Here is a 19653-nt window from a genome sequence, read left to right as displayed (position 1 = left end):
CCAAAGGTACAGTACCTGGGTCATGTGGTCAGCACAGAAGGTGTGGCACCTGATCCAGAGAAGGTCACAGTAATCAAGGACTGGCCAAGACCCACCACGATTAAGGAGGTGCGGCAGTTCCTTAGACTGGTGGGCTACTACCGAAGGTTCATTAATGGTTTCACGAAAATGGCAGCGCCCCTTCAAGATCTCCTGGTGGGTCAGTCATAGAAGGCTAAGAAGCAAAGTCCTTCATTTGAATGGAACAGTCAAGTAGAAACATTCTTTGTCCAGTTGAAGATGGCTCTCACAGGACAAGAAATCCTGGCCTACCCTGCCTATGGCCAACCGTTTGTACTGTACACAGATGCCAGCAATGTGGGATTAGGAGCAGTTCTGTCCCAGGTACAGGGAGGCCGAGAAAAGGTGATAGCTTACGCCAGTAGAAAGCTTCGTCCCACAGAAAGGAATCCAGAAAACTACAGTTCCTTTAAGCTGGAATTCCTCGCCATCTTCTGGGCAGTGACCGAACGCTTCAAGCACTACCTGACGTTGGCGAAGTTTACCATCTTTACGGACAACAATCCGTTGACCCACCTGGCAACAGCCAAGCTAAATGCGCTGGAACAGCGATGGATGGCCCGGCTGTCCAACTTTGACTTTACCATCAAGTACAGAGCTGACCGAAAGAATAACAATGCTGACGCGCTGTCTAGAATGCCTCACTTACTCTAGTCTGGAGAAGACCTGGATGAATTGGAAGAGATAGAGTTACCGGCTTTCCACAAACAAGGCGTCTACCAGTATATGCATGCTATAATAGAGAAGTGCTCGAGCCAACAAGGGGTCTCTTTCAACCCATTGCCTCACCATGGATGGGAGGAAACAGAGATCAGTGACCCAGCCGTCCGATTAGTCAAAGAAAAGCTGGCACAAGCTGACCCCCAGCTTGGTCCTGATGCTCCACAAGAAGCCCAACAGCTGTGGAAGGAGGGCAAGTTATGCAAAAGATATGTTAACTGGCAGACCAATGAGCTCGTCTGGCAAATAGTGATTCCACAGAGGGATGCCCCTATGGTCCTAGAAGCTTACCATGATGAAGCAGGACACTTCGGATGGAAGAAGTTGGAGATCCTACTCCGTGACCGGTTCTACTGGGTTGGCATGAGAAAGGCAATCGAGAAGTGGTGCCGAGAATGTGGCCCATGTAACCTGAGGCAGAAAGATGATACTAACCAGAGGTCTCCCCTGCAGCCAATCATCACGAAGCAGCCCCTTGAGTTAGTGGCCATGGACCACGTGAAATTAACACCAAGCCGGTCAGGCTATGTGTATGCCCTAACCATTGTGGACCATTACTCCCGTTTCCTGGTAGTGGTGTCTGTGAAAGATCAAACAGCCCAGACCGCAGCTAGGGCATTCCAAGCACACTTTTGTCGGCTCCACGGTTATCCTGAAAGAGTACTGACTGATCAAGGCCCTGCATTCGAGGCAGAAGTGTTCCAAGAATTCTGTAACCTGTACGGCTGTAAGAAAATAAGGACAACACTGTACCACCCTCAAACCAATGGACTGTGTGAGAAAATGAATCAGGTGGTTATCGACTTGCTCAAGACTCTGCCTCTGGAAGAAAGAAACCAATGGCCAGAGAAGTTACCAGACCTGGTGGACTTGTACAATCATATCCCAGTAAACTCCACTAACTGCATCCCCGCTTACTTGATGCGAGCAAGACCTGGCAAGTTACCTGTAGACTTCGACATGGGAACTTTGTCACCTGAAGCAGTCCAACAGAAGGAAGATTGGAATACAGAGCGGCAACAACAGTACCGCAAGGTTCAGGAATGTGTAGAAATGAGCCTGTCCCAAGCAAGAATGAGACAAGAAAAGAACTACAATCAAACAGCCCCAGCAACTCCCTTAGCACTTGGAGAACAGGTCCTCAAGAAAAAGCGGAGAATGCACAAATTAGATGACCAGTGGGAAACTGAGCCCTATACAATTATTCCCTCAAATTTTGACAATAACAAAGTGTGTCTCATAAGTAAAGATGGAGGCAAAACATATCAAGCAGTTTCCAGAGATCGTCTGAAGGTATGCCCTGAACGGTGTAAAACCAAAGAAGAAGTTCAAGAAAGTCCTCAACTTCAAGAAAAAGAAGAAGAGATGATTCAAACAGTACTTGGAAAATTCCCCATAACATGGACCCAGATAAACCAGGCTATAGTGGTACCAGTATTGAGTTTCCCGCAAGTAATAGTACCAGAAACAGTAGAGGTTCCAGATCTACCTGAAGACCTGTCGGCCCCAACACCAGATGCCACACCAGCAGTGGAACAGGAGAATCAACCCCCTGCCAGTGGTGAATCTGTCCGGCCTGTGGTGAATCTAAGAACCCGTAGGAGATTGCCAACCCTACCAGTTAGGCCAACTTGCAACATTGAGGTAGTACACGCACCAGGTAGTGAGGAATTACAACCAGTATTACGCAGGTCCCAACGTAGCAACCAGGGACAGCTCCCTCTAAGGTATAGAGACTAAGAGGAAAAGTACCTATAAGAGTGTAAATAGTTAGTTGAAATGTTTTCTTTGTCTAAAATGCTTTTGTTTTAGGTGATTAAGTTTATGGACAACTGGGTCACTGGACTATGGGTGATCAAAACTTTAATTGTATATAGTTAGCATCCATTGTGCTCAATACCCCAGAAGAAAAACCCATCCGGCGTGCATAGAATTGGGGCATCGATGCTCTGACGCACGCCCAGAGGCTACGTTGGGGGTTTTTCTCGCGGCGGGTCCCCCATGGACTGTTACCCACACCTGGAGCAGTGTGATGGACACCCGGCAGGGAGCCACACTGGATTCATAATAATTGTAAATAGTATTGTTTTATTGTTATTTAAGTTTGAAACGTTCAAGTGATGTTGCCTCCCTAAGGGGAAAAAACGTTATAATGTTATGTTTTGTTTATGTATCCTCAGTCCGGGAGTACTGATATTTACTAAGGGGGAATGTGGCACCCATTCGGTCTGGATGCCACAGCAGTGTTGCCCTCCCAAACCCAAAAGGGTTAATGCTGAGCCTGGAGGTAGTTAGGGAAGTCCATTGGCCAGTAAGTACCATCATCCAACACAGTTTCTCCCCGGGGCCAGCAGAGGGAGCTCTAAACCTGGAGTTCCAGGGAGATTCCTTAAGCTCTGACCTGGGGGAGGAGTTAGTCAGTCTGTGAGGAGAGTTTAGTGAGGAAGGCACTCGAGTAGTGTGGTGTGTGAGCTGGGAGCTGAGCCGGATCGTTCAGCCCAGGAAAACACAGTCCACAGAGAGGCAAAGAGGAGAAGGACACTGGGGAGTGGAGCGCAGCCAGCTCACCCCGACATCATCGCTGAAAAATCAAATACCGGAGTTCGGGGCCAATCGAGTACTCGAGTACCAGTGGTCGTATCCAGAGAACGAGAGGACTACAGGTCTCTGTCCACCCCACACCCGGAGGCACAGCTGTAGAGCCAGGACTTGGAGCCAGGATTGAAAGAGGGGCACCTGTGACATTCCATGCAGCCTGCCATACTGGGAAGGTAATAAATTACCTCAGAGAGTGACAGACGGGGTCTCAGCATTGCTGAAGCAGCAGGGCCCTGCTTACACAGACAGAGCGTAGGGATTAGGCCTCATTACTCACCTGGCCAGTGTGAGTTCCCTGACTGTTTCCAAGCTACCGGATCTCTGCTACCAACTGTAACAGGCTCCCTGGAGGTCACCGGTTGAGAACAAGTAAAGGAGAAGGTAAAAGAAATCATTGTCTATGTCTGTTCCTTTCCACTGCCCTGTCAGCCCTGCACCTCATCACCATCCACCATAGACTTTACTAACGGTTTCTCCGGGGTACCCGCTCCACCTGTGGTTTATAATATATATATATATATTGTGAGGTAGCGACCACCAATGTTGTGGATGGTCGCAGTGGAGAAGGATCCCCCTGTGATATTGAACTGAAGGTGTGACTGTGGGACCTGTAGTTCCACAGAACTTAGGTTGTAATTAAGGGTTAGGTTCCCTTTAAACTGTGACCAGTGTGATGGACAGAGCTGGAGAATCACATACCTCCACCTGTGGGTGTATCCGGTTGGGTTTAAGAGACTGTTAGTTTTAGAAACAGAGAGAAGCCTGAGAGTGCTGCACATGGAGGATGTGTGCTGGAGGTCTCAGTCTGTGTGAAGACTGAAGAGAGACGTTTGGAAATCAGTCCAGGTGAGGACTGGGGAAAATACTGCAGCCTGGCTAGAGAGGGCTGGAGGCTGCAGGTTGCAACCACAGTGACTTGTGTTCGCTGGCTGGAGCCAGAGTGTGGAGAATCCACTATGGACATTTAATTGGACTGGAAGCCCACGGTATGTGGATGTTATATTTTCCTTTAACCCCTTAACGACCGCGGGCCGTAAAATTACGTCCTAAATGACATAATCTTACTGCCCGCGGTCCTCCGGCGGCAGCATGCCGCGATCGGCACACATCTCAGCTGATTTTCACAGCTGAGATGTGTGCCTGCTAGGCACGAGCAGAATCGTTATCTGCTCGTGCCGATTAACCCCTTATAATGGCGCTGTCAATACATGACAGCGCCATTATAAGCGCAATCGCGGTAAAGTTTTACTTACCGCCGAAACCGGAAGTCACGTGACGCGATCACGTGACTCCCGATAGTTGTCATGGTAGCACAGGGTCATGTGATGACTCCTGTACTACACATGAATTGGTTTCACTTTCGCTGTGCCCGGGGCACAGCAAAAGAGAAAGACAGCGTATCTGCTGTTTACAGCCTTCCAGCTGTGATCAGCAGATACTGCAGAGCGATCGGAATGCTGATCGCAATAGCCCCCTAGGGGGACTAGTAAAATAAAAAAAAAAAGTAAAAAAATAAGTTTTAAAAAATTAAAAAAAAACAAAAAAACCTAAAAGTTCAAATCACCCCCCATTCGCCCCATTGAAAATTAAAGGGTTAAAAAAATAAAAAATATACACACATTTGGTATCGCCGCGTTCAGAAACGCCCGATCTATCAAAATATAAAATCAATTAATCTGATCAGTAAACGGCGTAGCGGCAAAAAAATTCCAAACGCCAAAACGACGTTTTTTTGTCGCCACAACTTTTGCGCAAAATGCAATAAGAGGCGATCAAAACGTAGCATCTGCGCAAAAATGGTACCGTTAAAAACGTCAGCTCGAGACGCAAAAAATAAGCCGTCATTGAGCCTAAGATCCCGAAAAATGAGAACGCTACGGGTCACGGAATATGGCGTAAAACGTGCGCCACTTTTTTCGGACAAACTTCCGATTTTTTTTTAACCCCTTATATAAAAGTAAACCTATACATGTTTGGTGTCTACGAACTCGCACTGACCTGAGGCATCACACCCACACATCAGTTTTACCATATAGTGAACACAGTGAATAAAATATCTCAAAAACCATAGTGCTATCGCACTTTTTTTGCAATTTTTCAGCATTTGGAATTTTTTTGCCATTTTCTAGTACACAATATGGTAAAACTGATGGTTTCATTTAAAAGTACAGCTCGTTCCGCAAAAAATGAGCCCTCACATGACCATATTGACTGAAAAATAAAAAAGTTACGTCTCTCAGAAAAAGAATGGCGAAAAAAAAAAACGGAAAGCGAAAAATCGGCCGGTCGTGAAAGGGTTAAGCCGGGAGGGGCTTTGTTACATTTTGTTTAGCAGTTTATGTTGAGTCTAATAAATAAACTGCTGCATTTTATAAGAGACGGTGATACCTATGTTGTCTAAGCTGCCTAGCACCGCTGCAAGCGAGTGAAACCCCTGGGTTGAGGTGAGCAATGTTTACATATGGTGGAGAATGCGGGCAGCAATCCAGGCATCACGTCTAGCAACTGCAGAGGTGTTGTTCCTGTGGATCAGCCGGGTCCACGAAGGGTTTTTTTTCTCTACTGTCTACACACTGCAAGGAAGTGTTGCCTGTGGATCGGCGGGTCCACGAAAACAATTTTCGAAGCAGTTTGCAGTGGATCGGCGGGTCCACGAAAGTTGACGGCGCACTCAAGTGGCTTGCGGTGGATCGGCGGGTCAACGAAGGTCCGTGGGAGCTGAGCGACCATGACTGGAGCAGGAGGTAAAGCAGCATGAGCTGCAGCGGTGACAGGAGTCGCTGGCAGAGCGTCTGGACTTGGTGGCGCTGGACAAGTGGGTACAGTCCCTTGTGGGGCCAGTGCACACACAGGGTGCTCAGAAGGATACCTGGGGCACCGAGGTACTGTGTGGTTTGGGACATGCGTTTTCCATTGAAAGGCCATGGAATGTACCCTCTCGGGACTGAGTTGCCCAAAAGGGGGTGGAATCCCAAGAATGGGTGGTTGCCCAAAAGGGTGTGGAGCATCCCATAGACAAGAGCGCAGTGGCGCAGATGGACAGTAATCAAGCACAAGGGTGTTCATGCTGCAGGTGTCCTGTCTGCAGTGTAGACCACCCATCTGACGATAGGCCACGTCTGTGTACCGTGGAAGTGGATGGAGAATCCGTAACTGGACTCGTAGACTCACGGAGTTTGGTGACCCTGGTGAGGGCCACAACTAATGTCTACCTGATTCCTGGAAAGAAGTTCCACGCCAACTGCACCCACAATAATGATAGAGAATACCCAATGTCCAGCGTGGTCATTAAGACAGACAGGGACATTGGTTCTCATGATGTTGGTGTAGTTTCAGATTTACAGCACCCAATTATTATAGGTTGGGACTCTAAATTATTTGTGGACTTGTGGAAGCAGGGGGAAGTGTCCGGGTGCTTGTGTAAGAGCCGGAACGGCCCAAAGGAAGCTCCACCACAGCGGGAGGTTAAAAAGAGTCCTTGTGGGGTGGTTATGTGTGGTAAGGTGAAGATAGCACCCCCTAAAGTTGACTGTCCTAAGTTAGGGGGGGGAGCAAAGAAAAAGGTGGACATGCCCAACTTAGTGACATTATGGGTAAGAAAATAAATGACAATATGACCGTTAGTGACGAGGGAGCTCCAGAAAAGGGAGCCAACACCTGGTTAGGTGGGAACACGTTAATCCAGGACACCAGGGCGAGTGACGACTCCAGTAAAGACACTGAATCTACTAAAGTGACAAACAAGTACACTGACATACTGATGAGCAAAGAGGGGAAAACCTCCTCCCGTCGTCGAAGGCGCAACAGGCGTAGAGAGGCGGAGCAAGCTACAACCTCTGAAAATATGGTCCAGGTAGAGACAGTGTCATGTATTTCTGCCCAAAGTGTGGATTCCCTTCCAGAATCTGAGTGTGCAGAGAAGGTTGAGAAAGGCATGTTGCCAAGAGCAACCGCTAATGTAGTGTTGGACAGCAAAATCATGCAAAAGAAAGATGAGTCTGAGCTAGAACTGACACATTGTAACGACAGAAATCAGCAGGGTGAAAATGCAGAAAAGGAGCTGACCAAAACAGTAGTGGTGATGTCCCCTATGATTTCCTGGTGTGAAGCTGATGGTCTGTTGAGTGAGAACACTATAGGAGAAGAAATCCTGGAGGCTGTTGGTGGAGGAAAAATCCACAAAGGTCATAGTGAGCAGACCAGTGATCCACCCAGTGCTGGGGTGAATAATAGTGCCAACAGTATAAAAGCTGATGTAGACTCCAGAGAATCTGAGGTTGAAGGTATGGAGTGCAAGAAAGCCTCTGAAGTTGCAGAGAATCAAGAGGAAATTGAGGGAGATGCTGCAGAGTCCCAAGAGATGGCTGAAGCTGCAGAAGGTGAGAGAACCCTTAAAGTAGGGAAATCTAGCCCAGAAGTCCCATCAGCAGCTGAGAGCTTAACTGAACTTACTGGTAAGACCAAGATGGAGGCCATAAAGATGGACTTGGTTCAGAAGATTGAGAATCTGGAGGTCAAAGATGAGGTAAAATTCAAAGGCTCTGAGGCTATGGAAAATCCTGAGGAGAATGCAACTCCAAAGGTGGAACCTGTGATAAGAAAAGAGGATGGATGTGGAAGACCCAAGGAACGGTCCGATGGCCTTACAAGTAAAGAAATTCGTCCAGTCTTTACATGCATGGTAGAAGTCTCTGCAGACTTGAGAAAAGTCTGTGCCAGTGAGGCGGTACATGAAAAATTCAAGACGGCCGTAGGAGCCTATAAAGTGTACTTTGCCCCAGAGTCTTGTCGGTTGGTGGTGTGCTCTGTAAGTGATGTCACAAAGAAGCGGGTGGCTATCCTGAGTGGCATGCACCTACAGTGTCTTCGCTCAAAGTGGCTCATCTCTACAAAGATGGAAGAAGACACCAGACGAATGGCGCATATGAAGCAGCTCACCACAGCGTTTCAGGAAGTGGTGGTTGTGAAGAAACCATTAATTGGGCTTGCAATAAGATAAGTAACATTCAGCAAGCGAGGAAGGTTCCAGGTATTACAGCTATTGAAGTGGAAAAAACCAGTGGAACATTCCGAATCTATGGGAAAACTGCAGAAGCAGTCAAGACAGCTCGAAGGTTGTTGGAGTTTGTGGAGGAGGTCACACAAGTGCCCAAAGAACTGGTTAAGAAGCTGATTGGAAGAAATGGTAGAGTCATGCAGGAGATGGTTGACAAGTCCGGTGTGGCGAGAGTAAGAATTGATATTCATAATGAAGCCAAGATACTCTGTGAAGTCGGTATGGTTCCATGTGTCATTGTGAGAACAAAGGAGTGTGTTGAAAATGTACGAGTCCTCCTAGAGTACCGCCTGGGTTACCTGGAAGAACTAAGGCAGTTGAACCTAAAAAGGCAGAATATTGCAGAACAACTCCATCAAGTGGGTATGAAGTGGAGAGCACTTTCAAGCTGGGGCCAGGAGAAGGGTTGCCCACCTGATAAAGGTGTTGCTTCAGTTGGCACAGAAAGTAGGTCCTATAATAAAAGGAACCAAGGTCATGGAAGACCTAACTACACTTTGGGCTATAGCATAGACTCTGAATGGTCCAAGTCCTCTACTCTAAACTCCAAAGGAATGGATGAAGGGAGTGATGTATCTACAGCGAAGGATGGTCTTGAGAGACCACACCAACAGAGCGATGACAACCGAAGACGCCACAGCAGAACATGCCATATTAAATCTACAAAAAGAGAATGCAGACGGTCTAGATATAGCAGATGGTCTATCCGCTCAGTGCTGAGGTGCCCAGACAGTAGCCCTTCTAGTGGATTAGATAGCTCGGAGTCAGACCAGACAGTAGTTTCGACTGGAAGATACTTTCGCTACTACACTAGCTGTTGGAGACAGTCATGGAGAGATAGGTCTGACCGGGGGGCGTATCTGACAAGGGGGTTGACTGAGACAAGTCTGGTGACAATGACCGACTTAATGTCAGGAGCTAAAGCTCAAATTTATCAGAGAGGGCCCTCTCGACTTGTAGGGCAAGGTAACACTAATGCCCTGTCTCAGGGCCCCTGTGGGTTATCAAATGTTCAACCCTACAAGTTTGAACAGAGGGGGGGGGATATGTGAGGTAGCGACCACCAATGTTGTGGATGGTCGCAGTGGAGAAGGATCCCCCTGTGGTATTGAACTTAAGGTGTGACTGTGGGACCTGTAGTTCCACAGAACTTGGGTTCTAATTAAGGGTTAGGTTCCCTTTAAACTGTGACCAGTGTGATGGACAGAGCTGGAGAATCACATACCTCCACCTGTGGGTGTATCCGGTTGGGTTTAAGAGACTGTTAGTTTTAGAAACAGAGAAGCCTGAGAGTGCTGCACATGGAGGATGTGTGCTGGAGGTCTCAGTCTGTGTGAAGACTGAAGAGAGATGTTTGGAAATCAGTCCAGGTGAGGACTGGGGAAAATACTGAGGCCTGGCTGGAGAGGGCTGGAGGCTGCAGGTTGCAACCACAGTGACTTGTGTTCGCTGGCTGGAGCCAGAGTGTGGAGAATCCACTATGGACATTTAATTGGACTGGAATCCCACGGTATGTGGATGTTATATTTTCCTTTAAGCCGAGAGGGGCTTTGTTACATTTTGTTTAGGAGTTTATGTTGAGTCTAATAAATAAACTGCTGCGTTTTATAAGAGACGGTGATACCTATGTTGTCTAAGCTGCCTAGCACCATTTTGCATGTGGTATGATACAGTAGTGATGCGTTTTTTGACCAGGAGGTGTAGATTGAATGCAAGATTATGGTGTAAAAATTTCAGCACCAAATCTGCATATCTTGGCAAAAAAATGCACAATAATAGTTTGCACACCGTTTGGGTGCATTTTTCTCCCAGGATATAAGCATTTGGTGCTGAAATCTGGTGCAGACATTTCAGCACCAAATTTGCACCTCCTGGAAGAAACCTGCACTGAAACAGCATCAAAACTGTTTTTACAATTTTTACACCATATTCCTGTACTCAACCTCCTAGCAAAAAAAACATCACTACCGCATCATACCGCATGCGGTAGTGATCCGTTTTTTGCCAGGAGGTGTAGATTGGGTGCAGGAATATGGTGTAAAAATTTTAGCACCAAATTTGTATTTCTTGGCAAAAAAAATGCAGTTTTCTGCCAGGAGATGCAGGTTTGTGAACTCAGTGAGACTTCATTGAGGTCAGGTTACCTACGATCACAGGTGGAGGACTGTGGGAACCTACAGTTATGACCGCACCTAACCTGAGTGATTTCACCGCTGATTGCGGCTCAATCTCTGACTGAAGTCATGGTCCATAATTACGCGCTGTGCCGTCAGTAATGTAGCAGAGCTGGAATCGTTGTGGGACCTCAAGTGGATTACGCCACACCTGCAGGGTATTTTGGGGGTTAAAGTCGTGAGAGAGGATGTTTTTTGTCTTTTATTTCAAATAAAGGATATTTTTGGTGCTTGTGTTTATTTACTTTCACTTATAGATTAGTAATGGGGGGGCTCTCATAGACATCCTGTTACGGTTGCTGTGGCTCTGGAGACTATGTCCGGATTTCAAGCCACTGCACATGTGCAAGCGCTGGAGACTAAGTCCTATCTTGGAGCCATTGCACATGTGCGGGTGACATCATCGCTGATACGAGGTCACATGTCTCTGACACCTTCTAAGCTGATTGGCCACTGGTCATGTGCTTGTGACACGTGGTCACATGTCTCTGACACCTTCTATGCCGATTGGTCGCTGGTCATGTGCTTGTGACGCTTTGCTCGGTGATAGGCCAGCGTGACGTCATTGCTGTCATTCTGGCAGTGGATTGACTCTGGTGTCCTCCATAAGACCCTGACGCACGCCGCCCGGCGCTCAGTCCTCTTGGTTCATGCATGCGAGTAGACGCTCTGTGCACGTTCCTCTAGGCATCTCTCTGTCTATGTTAGGTGAGCGCTACCGGCAGGGTAGCGTTCTTATATTTTACAGCTTCGGCTGCAGTCCGTATCCTTACCTCTTAGTGGAGCGGGCACATGGTCCGGCTGGGCCTTGTGATTCTACTCGTAGGTGGACGTTGCTGCTAGGGTAACGTTCTTTATACTGCGTCTGGCAGTTGTTCGTATCCTCACACACTAGGGGAGCGAACAGAGGTAGGAGCTTTGTGCGGCTTATACTGCTGTCCGTCTCTTTTGCACCACTAGAAGAGCGGACCTAGGCAGGTGCCATATCTAGTGGTTCGTGTCCTCGCACACTAGTGGAGCGAACGCAGGTAGGAGCTTTGTGCGTCTTACGCTGCTTTCCGTCTCTTTTGCACCACTAGAAGAGCGGACCTAGGCAGGTGCCATATCTAGTGGTTCGTGTCCTCGCACACTAGTGGAGCGAACGCAGGTAGGAGCTTTGTGCGGCTTACGCTGCTGTCCGTCTCCTGGCACCACTAGAGGAACGGACCTAGGTAGGTGCCATTTCACACTCACTGCTTTTGTCTCTGTGATCTTTAACAGAGACCATTCCACACACCCTCCATGTGAGGGAGGAATTGCTTTATTTTCTAATTATATTCCTCTGTGAGTATAACAGAGGTATTGCACTCTGCACTTGTGCTATAATTATTTACAGTAGCACACTTATATACCCCTTATCCATCCATAGTCTGCAGCAAAGTCTTTGCACGGTGGACCCTGACTGTCTGACATTCCTTTAGGTTTTATTATCAGACAGCCCCCCGTAACATTAGGACTGAGCCAAGGGTCTGGCAGTTATGGCAGAATATCAGCAGTTACACCGTTACATACAAGTACTTGAGTCGCGGCTCAAGAGTATAGAGGATAAACCTCAGACCATGGTGACATCTGCACATGATCCTCGACTTGCTCTGCCAAACAGATATTCTGGCGATGCCAGATCATTTCGTGGTTTCATTAGTCAGTGTCAGATACACCTAGAGGTCAATTCTTCTTGCTTCTCTATGGAGGGGTCCAGAGTAGGCTTTATCATCTCCTTACTTCAGGACAAAGCCTTAGAATGGGCGACTCCCTTATGGGAGCGATCTGATGTGGTTACTCTGAGACATCAAGACTTTCTTGATGCTCTTAAAGCGGTATTCATGGGTCCGCAGGTTACCCATGATGCGGCCCTGAGACTCTTAAATCTATCTCAGGGTTCGTTATCCACTAGTTCTTATGCCATTGCTTTTAGAACTCTGGTGGCAGAACTAGATTGGCCAGAGAAGGTGTTGATTCCTATCTTCTGGAGAGGGTTGGCAGGCTATGTCAAGGATGCCCTTGCTACTCGTGAGGTCCCTGCTTCTCTGGAGGACTTGATCACAGTAGCAACGAGGATCGACGTACGCCATAGGGAACGTAGACTCGAGGTCTCTTCCTCACGCCCTAAGCATCGGGCTATTCCAGTTGTTGAGGGTCCACTACCATCCTCCTCAGCATCTGAAACATCTCCCACTCCTATGGAGTTAGGTCATACGTCCTCCAGACTACGCAAGTCTGGTCCTCCTATATGTTACGTATGTCGTCAGGCTGGGCACTATGCCAACAAGTGTTCTAGTTGTCAGGGAAACTCCCAGGCCTAGTAACCATTAGAGGGGGGTTACTAGAGACGTCTTCTGCACCCTCTAAGTGTAGTATCCCAGGTCAGCTCTCATTCTCTGAGAATACATGGCCTATTATGGCTTTTGTGGATTCCGGAACTGACGGGACTTTTGTGTCCTCAGGATTTGTAAAGAGACACAATATTCCCTCTATCATGTTAGAGGCGCCCATTCCTGTCCGTGTTGTTAATGGGACTATGTTGTCTGACTCCATTACATTGAGGACAGTTCCCTTGCGCCTTTCCCTGCCTCAGGGTCACATAGAGGAGATTTCTTTTCTTGTTTTGCCTGAGGGTATAGACGACGTCCTTCTGGGTCTCCCATGGCTTCGGACTCATGCTCCTCACATTGACTGGGAGTCCGACAGCATTATTAGTTGGGGTTCGAAATGTCAGTCCCGATGTCTTCCCTTACCACCTAAGGTCGTTGCGGTTGCATCAACTGATCTCTCTCCCATACCTACACCCTATTTGGATTTCGCTGACATGTTCTCCAAACAGGGTGCTGAGGTTCTTCAACCCCATAGGCCGTATGACTGTGCCATAGACCTTATCCCAGGTTCGGTTCCACCTAAGGGCAGGGTTTACCCCCTGTCGATACCTGAGTCGGAGGCCATGTCGACCTATATAAGAGAGAGTTTAGAGAAGGGGTTCATTCGTAAGTCTGTCTCTCCCGCGGGAGCTGGGTTTTTCTTTGTTCGGAAGAAAGAGGGTGATTTGCGTCCCTGCATAGATTACAGGGGTCTCAACGCAATCACAATAAAGAACAAATACCCGTTACCTTTAATTTCGGAGCTCTTTGACAGACTGAGGGGAGCTCAGGTTTTTATGAAGTTGGATCTGCGGGGTGCGTATAACTTGGTACGAATTCGAGAGGGTGACAAATGGAAGACCGCTTTTAACACCCGAGACGGTCACTATGAATACCTCGTCATGCCTTTTGGGTTATGTAATGCACCCGCAGTATTTCAGGACTTCGTAAACGATGTGTTCAGGGATTTACTGTTATCCTCTGTCGTGGTGTATCTGGACGACATCCTGATTTTTTCTCCTGATCTGGAGACTCATCGTCAGGATGTCGTTCGTGTCCTTTCCCGTTTAAGGGAGCACTCATTGTTTGCTAAACTCGAAAAATGTGTATTCGAGCAGTCATCCTTGCCTTTTTTGGGCTACATTATCTCACAAGAGGGTCTGGCTATGGATCCTGCGAAGCTCTCTGCTGTCCTTGAATGGTCCGAACCTCATTCCTTGAAGGAGATGCAACGCTTCTTAGGATTCATAAATTATTACAGGCAGTTCATACCCCATTTCTCTACTTTGGTGGCCCCTTTGGTGGCCTTGACTAAGAAAGGTGCTAATCCAAAAGTCTGGTCTACTGAGACATCTCAGGCTTTTGAGGCAGTAAAAAGACACTTTTCAACTGCTCCCGTTCTTCAAAGACCCGATGAGAATAAGCCCTTCCTCTTGGAGGGTGATGCCTCTTCAGTGGGTGGTGGTGCAGTCTTGTATCAAAAGAACGGTGCAGGTAGAAAAAGGCCGTGTTTCTTCTTTGCTAAAACCTTTTCACCGGCAGAGAGAAACTATACCATTGGGGATAGGGAACTGCTCGCCCTGAGATTAGCCTTGGAGGAGTGGCGTCACTTGCTGGAAGGAGCGAAACATCCTTTCCAGGTCTATACAGACCATAAGAATCTGACGTACTTACAAACCGCTCAGCGTCTGATCCTCGCCAAGCCCGCTGGTCCTTGTTTTTCTCCCGCTTTCACTTCTCCATCAACTATCTGTCTGGGAGTAAGAATAACAAGGCAGACGCCCTGTCTCGCTCTATGGTTTCTACCCAGGAAGAGATTGACGAACCTCGTCTTATCCTTCCCTCCAGGGTTTTTCATACGCTCTCCCCTGTGACGTTAGACCAAATCTTACCGGGCAAGACCATTGTGCCGCCTGATCGACAGAATGATATACTGTCGTGGGCCCACACCTCAAAGGTGGGTGGGTATTTTGGTATTAGGCGGACACGAGAGTTACTGGAGAGGTGGTATTGGTGGCCACACTTAGCCAGCCACGTCAAGAGATATGTCGGTTCCTGCTACTCGTGTGCTCGCAACCGTCCATTACGGCAGAGACCGGCTGGGCTCTTGCATCCTTTACCAGTGCCAGATAGACCATGGGAGGTGGTAGGCATGGACTTTGTGGGTGATCTTCCGTGTTCACAGGGACATAGATTTGTGTGGGTCATTACGGACCATTTCTCCCGGATGGTTCATCTTGTACCGTTATCGAGGATCCCGTCTTCCAGGGTACTAGCCAAACTATTCCTCAAGCATGTCTTTAGGCTTCACGAGATGCCAGATCGTATCATTTGTGATAGAGGCCCGCAATTTGCTTCCCGTTTCTGGCGAGATCTTTGTAGCCTTCTGCAAATTGAGTTGAATCTCTCTTCGGCATACCATCCGGAGACGAATGGTTTGGTTGAGCGTACCAGTCAATCCATGATTATATACCTTCGACACTTTGTTGCTGAGAACCACGATAACTGGTCCTCCCTCCTACCCTGGGCAGAATTTGCCCTTAACAATTCGCTGGCTGAGGCCACTGGGCAGACACCATTCCTACTCAATAATGGGCAACACCCTAGGGTACCGGTACCGTTTCCCGCTACTGCACCTTCTCCTCTTGTGGCCGACTGGGCAACTAATGCCAGAGAAGTTTGGGATCGGACTCAAGAGTCGATCCAAGCAGCTAAGGACCGTATGAAGACGGTGTCCGATCGATTTCGTCGCCCGGCTCCTGTCTTTTCTCCAGGGGATTTTGTGTGGCTCTCTGCAAAACACGTGAGACTTAGAGTGAGCTCTGTCAAATTTGCTCCTCGCTTCCTGGGTCCTTATGAGGTTCTTCGACAGGTAAATCCAGCAGTCTACCAATTGAAGTTACCCGTCCATCTTAGGATCCATGACAAATTCCATGTTTCACTGCTAAAGCCGGCTATTTTACCTCACGCTCGTGAGGTGCACTCTCCTGCCTCTGATTCCTCTCGCTCTAGCTATGAGGTACGAGCCATAGTTGGTTCTAAGATGGTTAGAGGGCGCAGGTTCTTCTTGATAGATTGGGAGGGCTATGGCCCGGAACATCGCTCTTGGGAGCCTGAGGAGGCTGTCCATGCTCCCGACTTAGTTGCCGATTACCTGCGTCGCCGGGAGGGGGGCCCTTGAGGGGGAGGTACTGTTATGGTTGCTGTGGCTCTGGAGACTATGTCCGGACTTCTTGCTACTGAACATGTGCAAGCGCTGGAGACTAAGTCCTATCTTGGAGCCATTGCACATGTGCGGGTGACATCATCGCTGACACGAGGTCACATGTCTCTGACACCTTCTAAGCTGATTGGCCACTGGTCATGTGCTTGTGACACGTGGTCACATGTCTCTGACACCTTCTATGCCGATTGGTCGCTGGTCATGTGCTTGTGACGCTTTGCTCGGTGATAGGCCAGCGTGACGTCATTGCTGTCATTCTGGCAGTGGATTGGCTCTGGTGTCCTCCATCTTGGATGAGGCACAGAGTCTATATAAGACCCTGACGCACGCCGCCCGGCGCTCAGTCCTCTTGGTTCATGCATGCGAGTAGACGCTCTGTGCACGTTCCTCTAGGCATCTCTCTGTCTACGTTAGGTGAGCGCTACCGGCAGGGTAGCGTTCTTATACCTTACAGCTTCGGCTGCAGTCCGTATCCTTACCTCTTAGTGGAGCGGACATAGGCAGGTGCCTGAGGCACATGGTCCGGCTGGGCCTTGTGATTCTACTCGTAGGTGGACGTTGCCGCTAGGGTAACATTCCTTATACTGCGTCTGGCAGTTGTTCGTATCCTCGCACACTAGTGGAGCGAACGCAGGTAGGAGCTTTGTGCGGCTTACGCTGCTGTCCGTCTCTTTTGCACCACTAGAAGAGCGGACCTAGGCAGGTGCCATATCTAGTGGTTTGTGTCCTCGCACACTAGTGGAGCGAACGCAGGTAGGAGCTTTGTGCGGCTTACGCTGCTGTCCATCTCCTGGCACCACTAGAGGAACGGACCTAGGTAGGTGCCATTTCACACTCACTGCTTTTGTCTCTGTGATCTTTAACAGAGACCATTCCACACACCCTCTAAGTAAGGGAGGAATTGCTTTATTTTCTAATTATATTCCTCTGTGAGTATAACAGAGGTATTGCACTCTGCACTTGTGCTATCATTATTTATTTATTTACACACTTATATACCCCTTATCCTCTGCCATAGTCTGCAGCAGAGTCTTTTCACGGTGGACCCTGACTGTCTGACATTCCTTTAGGTTTTATTATCAGAAAGCCCCCCCGTAACACGCCCCAATACTAATCTAAGGCTTAGTAGCAGCTGTGAGCTGTTTGACCCCTTATTACCCTGATTGCCACCACACCAGGGCAATCGAGAAGAGCCAGGTAAAATTCTTGGATTGTCGTATTTAATGGATGTGGCAATCCTGGGCAGCTGCAGGCTGCTATTTTTAGGCTGCATGCTGTTCTTTAAATTATTTATGTAAATAATAATAAAAAAGCCCCATGCAGTTCCTCTCATTTTGATACACAGCCAACATAAGTGCACGGCTGGTGGCTGCAGCCGGTAGCCGTATGCTTTATCTGTGCTGGCTATCATAATATGGGGTACCCTACGCCAATTTATTTATCTATTTTAATTGTACGATATAGACCTGCAGACGGGGTCTGTGATTGGAAGCGTCAGACAGACTGTCACTCATGGTGTGGGCCTATCTCACTGCAACCAATCACAGATGCCGATGGGCGGGGAAAGCACTGCATATGCATGAGCCTAATGCACAGCCCTCTAAGTGAAAGAGCAGTTACAGCAGTGCTGGAGGCTCTGTAAGTATGGCACCACTTGCTTTATTATTTTTTTTCTTTATTTTCATTTTATTTTTAGTATTACTCGAGTGCCGGATCCGGATCATTAGCCGGAGTTCATTAGCCTGAGAACTCCGGGCTTGGGTCCGAAACCCGGATACTTTTGAAACCGCGCGGATCCTGACTTTTGCCCATCCGCCCATCACTACTTATGACCACAAAAGAAAATGAAATTACATATTTTTTGTTTCATGTAAATTACTTGTTATTTTTTTGGAAATTGCATAATAATTATCTCACCAATGGATTTCTCAGTCTTAGCAATTTGTTGTGATGCTGCATTGGTGGAAAGATCCTCAGGCATCGGCATGGGTTCATCATTGTCTTCCAAACCATCACTTATTGCAGGACTTTGATTGCCTGTATGAAAATCAAAAGGTAAAGCATAAGAATGAATGAATGAAAAGACTTCGGGAACAAGGTCAATCAGATCCAGTGCTTTCTGATTTAGAAAGTCTTTCCCAAAGAAATCATTAGGCAATTTTTCTCTGATATTGGATCTGTTAAAATGTTTCTCTAATCTGGGATCTGTTAACATTTGTAGGCCTAACTATAAAATCATGGCGTAAAGTTTTGAGACTGACATGATTTTTTTGTTTTCACAAAGTTTAGTTTGTTATGAACAGTATCCAGATGAATTGCAAAAAAACTGTGACGTTATTCCTTGCACTAAAGATAAACTTAAAGGGAACCTGTCATCTGAAATTTTGCTTTAAACCTAAATGTTTCCCCCTCTGCAGCTCCTGGGCTGCATTCTAGCAAGGTTCCTGTTGTTTTTTTGCTCCCTTTTAGACGAAATATAATACTTTATAAAGTTGTACCTTTTGGGATGCAAATTTTGTAAATCGTCCATGGGGGCGGGCTCTCTGGTGTCCGTTATGTCCCTCCTGCCGATTTACGCTGTCCGCCAACGCAGCATTTCATACTTCCAGGATGCCGCCCAGTGAGCCCGTGGTCCGGCGCATCCGCAGTGCCACTGTAGCGGGACTGTGCACTGCGTGCACAGTGTGACCGCTGGTGACGTTTGCGCAGGCACGAGATTATGGGCGGCGCTGTGTTGTCATCGCAAGTGCCCGCGCTTTCCCCTCTGCCTCCAGCGTTCTGCGCAAGCGCTGGCTAGATGACCGCACGTCCCCTCTTTCCCATCTTTCCCTGTAGCAGGAAATAGATGGGAGGATTGAAGCAGGACACCACCGGTTACGGCCAGCGCTTGCGCAGAACGCTGGAGGCAGAGAGGAAAGCGCGTGCACTAGATTATGGGTGGGCACTTGCAATGATAATCACAGCGCCGCCCATAATCTCGTTGGTGAACGTCGTAAATCGGCAGGATGGACATAACGGACACCAGAGAGCCCGCCCCCATGGACGATTTAGAAAATTTGCATCCCAAAAGGTACACCTTTATAAAGTATTATATTTGGTCTAAAAGGGAGCAAAAAACCAACAGGACCTTGCTAGAATGCAGCCCAGGAGCTGCAGAGGGGGAAACATTTAGGTTTAAAGCAAAATTTCTGATGACTGGTTCCCTTTAAATGAGTTGTCCTATCCTTAGATAAGGTCATCAGTGTCTGACTGGCAACGACACCGTGCACCCCCGCAAATAAGCTGTTCTCAGTCCTAGCTGCGCAGCAGGCAGATGGAAATGCCCAACTCCAGCACTGCTCTGTCTTCTGATAGTGGCCATGCTGGGTAAAGCTGGGTTTACACACTGAAACTTTCTAGCGATCCCACCAGCGATCCCAACCTGGCCGAGAT

At 47.9% G+C, this 19653-nt stretch overlaps 1 protein-coding gene across 3 annotated transcripts in view; it reads right to left on the bottom strand.

Annotated features, from left to right (window-relative positions):
- Positions 1 to 19653, bottom strand: part of IKZF1 (IKAROS family zinc finger 1) — a 260129-nt gene that overhangs the window by 167244 nt on the left and 73232 nt on the right. For all 3 annotated transcript variants that reach the window (XM_075316568.1, XM_075316569.1, XM_075316571.1), the window contains exon 3: positions 18139 to 18258. In XM_075316568.1, coding sequence (XP_075172683.1) covers positions 18139 to 18258 — 120 coding nt within the window. The remainder of the gene's footprint in view (positions 1 to 18138; positions 18259 to 19653) is intronic.

This window comes from Anomaloglossus baeobatrachus, chromosome 6 (assembly GCF_048569485.1).
Source record: "Anomaloglossus baeobatrachus isolate aAnoBae1 chromosome 6, aAnoBae1.hap1, whole genome shotgun sequence".
NCBI lineage: Eukaryota > Metazoa > Chordata > Amphibia > Anura > Aromobatidae > Anomaloglossus > Anomaloglossus baeobatrachus.
The sequence above is the reverse complement of the archived record's forward strand: the minus strand, read 5'-3'. Positions and strand labels throughout refer to the sequence as shown.